At 36.2% G+C, this 10,828-nt stretch overlaps 1 protein-coding gene and 1 long non-coding RNA gene across 2 annotated transcripts; one reads left to right on the top strand and one right to left on the bottom strand.

Moving 5' to 3' along the window:
- Window positions 1–526: 526 nt before the first annotated feature.
- On the bottom strand, window positions 527–4,204 carry LOC108873504 (CMP-sialic acid transporter). The gene is made up of 8 exons (XM_018661716.2): window positions 4,010–4,204; window positions 3,550–3,730; window positions 3,075–3,234; window positions 2,644–2,796; window positions 2,453–2,519; window positions 2,006–2,182; window positions 1,781–1,915; window positions 527–1,458 (listed from the first exon to the last, which is right to left on the bottom strand). The coding sequence occupies exons 1-8, from the start codon at window positions 4,017–4,019 to the stop codon at window positions 1,325–1,327; spliced, it is 1,017 nt and encodes a 338-aa protein (XP_018517232.1). The 5' UTR covers window positions 4,020–4,204; the 3' UTR covers window positions 527–1,324.
- An 867-nt stretch (window positions 4,205–5,071) lies between these two features.
- Window positions 5,072–9,170, top strand: LOC108873502 (uncharacterized). The gene is made up of 5 exons (XR_001959495.2): window positions 5,072–5,592; window positions 6,758–6,821; window positions 7,352–7,428; window positions 8,051–8,112; window positions 8,581–9,170. It is a non-coding gene; the product is annotated as an uncharacterized LOC108873502 (long non-coding RNA).
- The last annotated feature ends 1,658 nt before the right edge of the window (window positions 9,171–10,828 follow it).

The following is a 10,828-nucleotide window of genomic DNA, read 5'->3' as shown; positions in this document are numbered from 1 at the left end:
ACTGATACATGGATGACGTAAATGCTAGTGGGTGCTGTCATAAAAATAACATGCGTGTTCATGTAAAACTGGTAAAACTGGTTCAGGTTCATTACTGATATTTTCATAAGGATCAACTGTAAAACAATGAGTAAAGTAATTGTGTTGTTTCTACAAATGGGAATAAAACAAAATCTTAATGTATTTAAAATCTAAATAGTGATTGTCAGTCATCTGCTAATTTTAAATGGGTTTAAGGATAATCCCGGTATTATAATATGAACCTCAGCTAAACAACTTAAGTATGAACTTTCAACTTCAACTATGAAGCCAACAGCACAATAACTTGTTAAGAACTAGCTCTCATTACAACTCAAACTACAGCACTTCAGCATGTGGGAGAATCCAATACTTGACAGGCCTCCTGTGCCTAGTCAGAGTTGCAGAGATATTTTTTCAGGGAGGGGCACATCGGTAGGATTGTGTGTGTGTGTGTTCTGGAACAAAACTTAGAAAAAAAAAAAAAAACGAAAAACAAAACTAACCGTCGCTTTTAATACATTTCAGTTTTAATAAAAGCTTTAAAATGACTTTCAGTGCAGGATCTGACACTGATACAAAAGACACAAGACACTGAAGAGATAATATAAACATAATCACTCGTGCAGTCGGTCGTCACTCTTCTTTCAAGTATATTTTCCTGTAATTTGGCCACATTCAAAATCAGCACTATGTGATACAGACATAATACACGTTGCACCGTTTAAAACAGACTAATTACTAATTGAGCAAAAAAACTCCATGATAAGGAGTTGTGATATTTATATGCCTCCTATAACAGATATATGAAGGCATCAAAGTAACAAGGTGCTGTTACTACCAGTCGCTCCAGTGAGGCTGAAGATTAATGACAAGACTTCAGTGATTGCTTTACATTATTTACAAACTTTAAAACCCAGCTAACTGTAAGGGCCAGTTTAAAAAATTGTCTATTTATTGTTATCAACTAAAAGATTCTTCCGTCTGGAATTTAAAAAAAACAGTTATTTCTTTAAATCATCTTTAAATCCATAGTACTGTCACCAGTCCTATGTGAGTGGAAGTAGGCTGGACCAAAAGAGCAGACCTACATTCAAGTGGAACAAAAACTGTCATCTGTGTGATGAACTGAACACTGAGTCAGCCCAACTGAGTGTTCATTTGGAAAAATAACTGAATTGGCTCCTTAATCTCTCCAGTGCAAGAGCTTTTTTTTTTTATGTCCCCAGAAACAGTGATCCCCTCTACCCTCAGAAGCACACCTGGTCCGTCAGCTATAGAAGTGTCTCTGCTGCAGGTCAGCCTCTCACACAGTGATCAGTCTCTGTTTGGATTCCTTGTCTGCGTCTTGCAGGGTCAGCTTAGATGTGTCTTGCTTTGGAAGTCCATATAAGTAGATGGAAACACACACGAGGAGGGTACCAGAGGCAAATGTGATTGCTGCACAAGGAGGAAAAAAGCAAAATGAGACATTTCCATAACTGATGTGAAATGATTTGGAATGGTTTCAACAAAAAACTTTGTAAAGGCACAGTTTTTTAAAAAACTTTTTAAACAGAAAATACATTGTATCACAGTTCTGTCTTTCCATAGCATGATAAGATATTGTGGACATTTGTTAGTTTCTCAGTGAGAAACACACAACTCATGAGCTGCAACATCACCTTGTGTGCCAGCTGGACAGCAAAAACTATATAAAAGAAAATAATTCTTAGTCATCAGCAGGCTATAGCAGTAATGTGGTTATGTGAGACTAACTTACTTATCTGTAGTCCAAACAGAATGACGGATGCCACAGTTGAGATAACAATGGCAGCTGCAGCAGAGAAGCCCTTCATGATGTTGTCTGTGTATTTAACCACTATCGACGTGTACAGACCTCCCACGCTGGCAAGGACTGGCCGCACAAAGAGAACAAATATAGTAGAGTATTGTGAAAAAAGTGACAGAATAAAAATAACATCCTCAGGATTTTCGCTGTACTTACATATTACGAAGCACACCCAGAGTGTATAGCCAAAAAAGAAGCCTTTTTCCAAGACTTTTTCGCCATCCGTCATGTAGACACCAATCAGTGTCACCAAAATGCCGGACAGGTACATCTGTATGTTCCTCACCCACAGCGACGTGTCAGAGCTCTTCAACACCTTCTCAAAGTATACACCTCAATCAGAACATAGACACAAAATGTTAGGTGCAAGTTAAAAAGATGACACCTCCACTGTAACAGCAATGCAAGTTAAGTTTACTTTTAGCAACTTGTGATGAAAAATGACATCAGCTGTTATCAGTTTCATGTTTCAGTGGTTGGTGAATACTTTGTGCAGTGTGTTTTTTTTAGTTACTGAAAGTATTTGTTTTTTGTGTGGTAGCTAAATCAATGTAAGACTTGAAAGGTTAAAGTTATTTCCACAGAATTCAGTCCCAATTTTACCTGCAAATCCCGAGCAAAGGACAGCAATAGCAATGGCCATGAAGCCAAGAAAAGGGTTTTGCTCAACCTGGGAAAAGAAAGAAATGACATGAGCCACCAGACAGATGATGTTGCCTGTTGCTTGAGAAGATACAGGTAAGAAGAAGCCAAATCCATGATAGGATTTAAATTTAATCTTGTTCCACCCTTACCTGGACTTTCGTTGCTTCTGCAGGTTTCCACTGTACGAGTGTAACGCCCCCGCAGAGCATGAAGACCGAGAACCACTGCAACTGGCTGAGAGAGCGGTTCAACATGAGGACTGTACACAAGGCCGTGCATGGGATCTTCAGCTGATAGGTCACCTACGCGGGAAAACACAAGTCAGGCCCAACAGCTATTGATTTTTTTAACCTATTTATAAAGGGAAGAGGGGGTGAGGGGTTTCCTGCATTCTACCCTAAAACCAAAAGCCATGTCTCAGCCTCCCCAGTGTGATGTCTATAATTTATTTGTCTCCCTGATGCACCCTTTGTTGCTCTCTCTATCACTGCTGTTACAGTCCATGGGTGCAGCACCTATCAGACAAGTTAGCCAGCTAACCACACCAGATTATTAAATTCAGCACACACAAAACTCATACCTGATAAACTGCTGCATCAAGGTTACTCAGTGCAAGAAAGGCCATGTTATTCTGAATTGCATACACTACAGAGGGCACGCTCAGCTTCAGCAACTCTTTTGGGCTGTAGAACACATGTTCCACAATGGAGTTCCTCAGTCTGGTGGGGCTTCCTGTTTCTCTGTGAGATAAGACATAAAAACAGACTGATGAAGAAGATACTTTAGATGATTTGCTTGACAGACATTAATTCTGCTTATGGAAACTGGTGAATCACTGATCATTTAAAGATGTTTCCTTGTTTTACTTGTGAAAAAAAAAAGATGTCATCCTTTGGCTTTAATGGAATATAACAAGTATGGGTTTCTGACATTTCATATAGCAAATAGCGGAGTAAAAGTGGTTAATCTACAAACTTTGAGGAATGAGGAAGCGTTTTACAGGGGTAAATGTAAAAGCCGTTCTCATGTTCAGAGTAACAGTGACTGACACTTACTTCGCCAGCATCCCCAGACTCAGTATTAATTTAATGACCTCGGTGATGCACACTGCAGTTGTGGAGAAGTACATATCTCCTGATGAAATGGTCCTTGTGTACCGCAGTGCCACTGTGTATGTGGCTGCCACCAAAGTCATCACCGTCAGGCAGTACAGCTTGAAGATCACACTCACATTTTCTGAGAGAAGAAAGCGGCAACTTAAGATACTTAGCTAACGGCCATTACCTTACATGTTTCATATGAAACTACACCAACAATAGGCGACAATTTAACAGCTACAGCAAGTGCTGAATTTACGTTATTATATATACACTATTAATAGCAAACCTGTAAATGACACGTGACTAGTGCCTAGCTTTTCAAATAACCTAAATTTTGTCTTCTGCCCCGTTTTCTCTCTAATGTACAGCTAACAGTAGCCTCTCATGCTAGTTAGTAGCCACTGGTAAAACTCACCGCCGGCCATTGTTGCTCTGGTTTGTGTCCGTCCAAGAGGAAAGCAAGTCGGTTATCCTGCTCACGTTACATGTCATTAAACCCTACACACACTCGCAGTATGGATTGAGGAATGCTGTCGGACCTGAAACACGCCGACTGTCTAATTTGGAGTTCTTTGCCTGGCGTCATACTGCCTGCATTTCCCAGAATGCCGCGGAAATCGATGAACTCGAAGGGTGGGTTTGTTTTCATTACCACAACATGCCGTCGGTTTGTTAAAGGTAAAACTGAATGAATGACTCAAAGCCGAGCCTTCATTTTCACACAGTATGATATTTTGATTTTGTGGTTTAGCGTTGCATTTATCACTTTGTCACTCATATATCTCTGATATAGTCATTCATTTTAGTTTATTTCTATGTCTCTAAATATTAACGTATATAGTGTCCATTTGAAGGGGTATTTTTATTTTTTAATATTTTTTTTTATATTTGAAGATTAGGTTATATTACTATTTTGTTTTATTTTATTTTTATCTTATCGTTATGTTATTCTATTCCTCTTTATTCATCTGTACTTGTGAAATGGAGCACTGCAATGCAAGAATTTCCCGCAAGAAATTAATAAAGGTATCTGACTCTGATTAACATATTAGCCTCATAAGGATTCGCTGATATGACACTGTAGGTGATTTTTTTCATTACCCACAACAGTTTTCTTCAGGGTATTTAAATTTGTAGTTCATGTACATTATATGTGACAGTGAATGTGATCTGTGCAGTGTCTTATCTTTTTATATACAGTCTAAGGTGACTTCAGCTCATTAAACCTCTCATCCGTTCACATTTATTTATCTATTCAAGGCTTAAACTGTCTCAGTGTGATAAATCCTCATCGTGGAGAAGATCACGGATGGAGCTGGTCGCGGTGATGAAGCGGGACCTGCAGTACCTCCACCTGAAGTTCACGGGGATGCTGATCATCTTCTCCTGCGTTACCAACAGGCACCAGTGTTGGACTGTTAAATAAAAAGTTAAACAAATAGTGTAAAAAATACATTTGAGACCCTTAACCCCATTATCAAGGGCAATTAAGTTGCTGTAACTAACTGCAGTGTACATATATGTTGCAGGGACATGCTCATTAGCTTGGCTATTACAAATTACATGTGGCTCATGTCCAATTTGTCAGAAAACAGTCACATTTTGTGAACCGATGATGCGTCTGACGCATGGCTGTCCGCCAGATCTCATAAATCTTCTCTCAGTCTTTACGGTGGATGAATTTTAAGACCAATCAGAGGCAGTTGCCAAGCAAGAATGAACCGGCCAATCAGCATTTTTCTGCCAATGTTAGTTGACGTATGTCGTCATTGGTTGCGACGTGCCTCGTAATTGGCTATGACCTGCTGGGAGGAGCCAGAGAAACGGAGAAACGAAGTAGGAAAACAGATTTAAACCAACGCTGAAACAGTTGCCTCTGTTTGCAAGTACTGTGAGAAAACGCCGTTGCCTGATACGTCTGAATGTTAAAACAAACTGGAGCTGCTTTTTTGTCGAACACGAGTGAGACTGGACGCTGAACACACCTGCAGTGCAAAGGTAAGGCCAACAGTTAGCGGCTAGTGTTAGCGTTAGCATTATGGTAGAGCGTTAGCGTTAGCGGCCAGCGTTAGCATTAACATTACCTCGTAATGAAAACTTTTAATTCGATTTTTTGTCGTTAATATCGCCTGGGTTGGAGTGTGTTTGTGATTATGTGACTGAGGCGTCTCTGACATGAATTGTGGGCACCTGACGTGGACGGTTGATAACACAATGGTGATCTGTGTAAATCCGTTTGTATTTGTTTTTACGGACATTTTTCGTCTCTTTGTCATTTTGTGTCTCTACCTGGCTGTTATACACGTGGGCATTAGCATTAGTGGCGAACGTTAGCATCAGTGTTGAGGTTCGGTTTTATTGGGTTAAAGTGGGTTTGTGTTTCTGTGACTAAAGTGTCCCTAACGTGAGTTGTGGAGGATGGTAACTGTTTAGTAGTCAGTTTGTCTGTTTTCAACACCGTCTGCTTCACATTATAATTACTTTGCAGACATTTTACTGCTTCTTTGTGACTTTGTGCTCCATTTTGGTCTTTGTAAATCAGTTTATGGCGGATTATCATGTCGATGTGACCGTTATGTGTCTGTTTTCGGTGGTATTGCCTCGTTTTGCGTCTCTAGCTGGCTGTTCTACATCTACATATGGTCACCTCTCCGTTGTTTTAGATTTGTGTCTATTCCAGCTCATTTAACTTTTCTTTGTGCCCATTTTGTGTTTCAGTGTGGCAGTTAAGCATCTCATTGCAATCGTTTTGCGACTCAGTTTTTTTTTTTTTTTTTTTTGCCCCTTTTTCATTTTGTGTGTCTCTGTAGTTTTGTGGCAGTAATCTGTCCATAGCCATCCACTAATCCTCTGCTGTGTATATCCCCTGTTGAAACTTTATTGAGCTCAGTTTTGTCTTAAATACTAGATAGAAAATGTGTGAGCTGAGATTATGATTAGGAATTATTAGAAAAACTATTTTAAATTTAGCTTTTCTCTCTGAGATCAACAAAGTCATATTCTAATTAATTTATTCACCTCAAAACTCAAAGTGTGATTGTCAAGGTTCTAGTATTTAGCTTTCAGTGTTGTATTCTTCTACACTGTTCAGGTTTTGGAGGTGAACTTTTTTTAAAAATTAATTAGGTTATTTGTTTTTCAAATGTTGTACTTGTGTTTCCAGGTTTGCTGGTTCAGATGCTGCAGCCTGGACAGAGACACCAGCTCTCACCTGACAAACCAAACAGGTATATGTTCTAAAGATTTACCCAGTTGGAAAAAATGTGTTGATGAGCTGAATTATATATGTTAGTAGCTGTTGTTAAAATCCTTGATATTTAATTAGTTTAGTGTTGTATATAATAATAATAATGGATTAGTAGTGTCAGATTTGTCAAAAACAGTACTGAGTGAGTTAATTTTCTGCCTGTGGACTGAAGTATAATTAAAATTCCATTTTAAGGTAAAAGTTTTTATTATGCAGGTCACATTAATAACACAATAAATTGACAGACAATTGATATAGAAATTTAAAAATCATTTTAGTTAATTTTTCCCAAATATTTATTGTTATTGATTCTTAAAGATGTGATGCTTTTTGTCATGTGTCATATGTGACAGTAAACTATACAGTAACAGACAGTAACTCTAATGTGTGGAAAATGTACTGGGTCAGCTGTAATGTTGAATATTCATGTGTGGTTTAATGGTTAAACTGTTAATGAGGAATAGGTCATAGTGTATTGATCATTTTCCTTTGTATATTTCTCTCCTCCAGGTGTCGCCACTTTGTCCACAATCGCATTCTCTTTGTACAATGAGGAAGTTCTTTGAGACCAGGACAGAGGCCTCCAGGTAATTCAGAAACAGCTTTACATCAGCTGTCCAACACAAACCACTGATATAAAACTGTTTATGTTCAGTAATTGATCTGAAGTCTGAATTGTTTGTCACAAAAAGACAGAACTCACTATTAAAGTTTATTTACATAGTTAATGAATATAACAATTTTCATAAAGAAAATGAGGAATTGAAACATCAGCTCTCTTTCTTTCTCTCTGTCTTACTGATTAGTGAATAATAAAAATGCGAAGAACTTATTCAGTTCAGTGTCACGCTAGAAACTGTCATTTTGCTTCATTTTGGCTTCTATCAACTAAATTTAGTTCCGATTGTAACTGACTGGAAAAACAAACATTTCCATTCCCTGCTGTTGTGTGAATATCAGGAGCTGGTGGAGTCAGTTCTCCAGTCAGAGCAGCTGCTTTTTTGTGTAAAAAGCAAATTTAACTCTTGGACTAGTTGTGATTAATCCAGAACCAGTTAGTCCACACTCTGGTTTCTTTGTAGATTTAGTGCCTTTTACTTCTCTATCTTTTGACAGTTTGAAGTTCAGTACCCAGAAACTCTGTGCTTTTTATTTTGAAGTGTTAAAACTCACATCTTTATATAATGTTTGTTGTGTTTTTCTCCTCAGGATTCAAACTTAAACCATTAAAGCACAGAGAGAAGAGAGAGACGTGAAGACATTTCCAGAAGGTCAGTGTTCTTTTATTCTTTTCAATCTGACTCTGCAATAAAATGATTTGTACATCAGTTTTAAAACAGAGAAATTATTTTATTCTAGACATTTATCTCACAGCAAAGATAACATCTAACATTTGACCACAAGGAAACACTTGTTAGAGCTGGTTTAAGTAGTTATGAGCACATTTTCCAAAGAAGAACATGTCTACTAAGCATCGTTGTGATCATTTAACTGCTTGTGATACAATTATTAATTAAATAGTTCCATTATAAGCAGTTGAACATTCTCACAGGTGCCTAATTAAGACATATTAGTCTTTGGAAAATGTGCCCATGACTACATTACAGATGGTAGAGAAAAACAAGTTGTTTTCACTTGAACAACAGGAAACCAATACTGTTTACAGCAGATAGATGGTGGAGGTTTTTTTATCCAATTAACAGCCTCGTCACACTTCTGTTTTCTTTCATCCACTTCAGGTCTTCAGCTGCTGTCGTCGTCTTCTCCTGCTGTGTTATCAGAAACACGTTAATCACTTTTTATGCCTTATTGTACTATAACATGTGGCTTATGACAAAATATCTTAAAGCAGCAATCTTACAGTTGCACACGCACCTCTACATGGTGTTTGCGGGTTAGGTTAGATTTTGAAACTTCATAACTACTCCCCCTTCTGCAGGAAGGACATCTCATATCAACACTACCATTATTGTGTGCAATATTACTAATATTGTTAATATATATTTCATTCATTATCATGTGCAATTTACATCTCATTTTTACTGACAGTGTTTTGTATGGTAAATCTGTTGTTTATACATTGTATAAATATTTGTACTTGTCTTGTTCTTTACGGTTTTGTAGTAATGTCTGGCAAAAGAATTTCCTTCGGGATTAATACAGTTCTGTCTTATCTTGTGTTCATTATTTCATTTTGGTATTTTGCCATTTCAAACAGTGCAATCAGTATATAATTTTTACATATTGTTATACATTATATCTTGTCTTGTTTACCTTATTCATTTATCTATTTTTGCTGCTGCAACACTGACTTATTTTACTCTTACAAATAAATACTTCTGAACACTGAATATTTTGCCGATCTGTTTAATATTGAATGAATTGTATTGGATGAATATTGAATATTTGTAGCCGAGGGTTAGGGTTACGGTACAGCTTTTTTGCCTTTCTTTGCTATGACTGTTTATCACATTATTTTGACACCATACTATACTATTGACATTTATTGACAAATTTTGACAACATTCTGTACTATGACATTTTTTGATGACTCTTCATGCCTTACTATACTATGACATTTTTTGACAAATTTTGACAACATTCTATACTGACATTTTTTTTTAACCATTTTTGACATCTTACCATACTATGACATTTTTTGACCATTTTTCATGCCTTACTATACTATGACATTTTTTGACAAATTTTGACAACATTCTATACTATGACATATTTTGACCATTTTTGACAACATTCTATTCTGACTTTTTTTGGATGACTTTTCATGCCTTACTACACTATGACATTTTTTGACCATTTTTGACAACATTCTATACTGACTTTTTTTGACGACTTTTCATGCCTTACTACACTATGACATTTTTTGACAAATTTTGACAACATTCTATACTGACATTTTTTTTAAACCATTTTTGACATCTTACCATACTATGACATTTTTTGACCATTTTTTTTGACCATTTTTGACATCTTACCATACTATGACATTTTTTGACAAATTTTGACAACATTCTATACTGACTTTTTTTGACGACTTTTCATGCCTTACTACACTATGACATTTTTTGACAAATTTTGACAACATTCTATACTATGACATATTTTGACCATTTTTGACAACATTCTATACTATGACATTTTTTGACAAATTTTGACAACATTCTATTCTGACTTTTTTTGGATGACTTTTCATGCCTTACTACACTATGACATTTTTTGACCATTTTTGACGACATTCTATACTATGACATTTTTTTGACCATTTTTGACAACATTCTATACTGACTTTTTTTGACGACTTTTCATGCCTTACTACACTGACATTTTTTGACAAATTTTGACAACATTCTATACTGACATTTTTGTTAACCATTTTTGACATCTTACCATACTATGACATTTTTTGACCATTTTTCATGCCTTACTATACTATGACTTTTTTTGACAAATTTTGACAACATTCTATACTGACTTTTTTTGATGACTTTTCATGCCTTACTACACTATGACATTTTTTGACCATTTTTGACAACATTCTATACTGACATTTTTTTTTAACCATTTTTGACATCTTACCATACTATGACATTTTTTGACCATTTTTCATGCCTTACTATACTATGACATTTTTTGACAAATTTTGACAACATTCTATACTATGACATATTTTTGACCATTTTTGACAACATTCTATACTATGACATTTTTTGACCATTTTTGACAACATTCTATTCTGACTTTTTTTGGATGACTTTCATGCCTTACTACACTATGACATTTTTTGACCATTTTTGACAACATTCTATACTGACTTTTTTTGACGACTTTTCATGCCTTACTACACTATGACATTTTTTGACAAATTTTGACAACATTCTATACTGACATTTTTTTTAAACCATTTTTGACATCTTACCATACTATGACATTTTTTGACCATTTTTTTTGACCATTTTTGACATCTTA

Source organism: Lates calcarifer, linkage group LG7_1 (assembly GCF_001640805.2).
Source record: "Lates calcarifer isolate ASB-BC8 linkage group LG7_1, TLL_Latcal_v3, whole genome shotgun sequence".
Taxonomy (NCBI): Eukaryota; Metazoa; Chordata; class Actinopteri; family Centropomidae; genus Lates; species Lates calcarifer.
Note: the sequence above shows the minus strand (reverse complement) of the source record. Positions and strands in the feature narration are given on the sequence as shown.

What these genes read in the sequence shown, in the direction of transcription:
- LOC108873504 (XM_018661716.2), bottom strand. An exon ending in AGTCTGGGGATGCTGGCGAA is followed by an intron (nt 3,235 to 3,549) that starts GTAAGTGTCAGT and finishes CTTATCTCACAG; the next exon opens with AGAAACAGGAAGCCCCACCA. An exon ending in TCTGTTTGGACTACAGATAA is followed by an intron (nt 1,459 to 1,780) that starts GTAAGTTAGTCT and finishes CTCCTTGTGCAG; the next exon opens with CAATCACATTTGCCTCTGGT.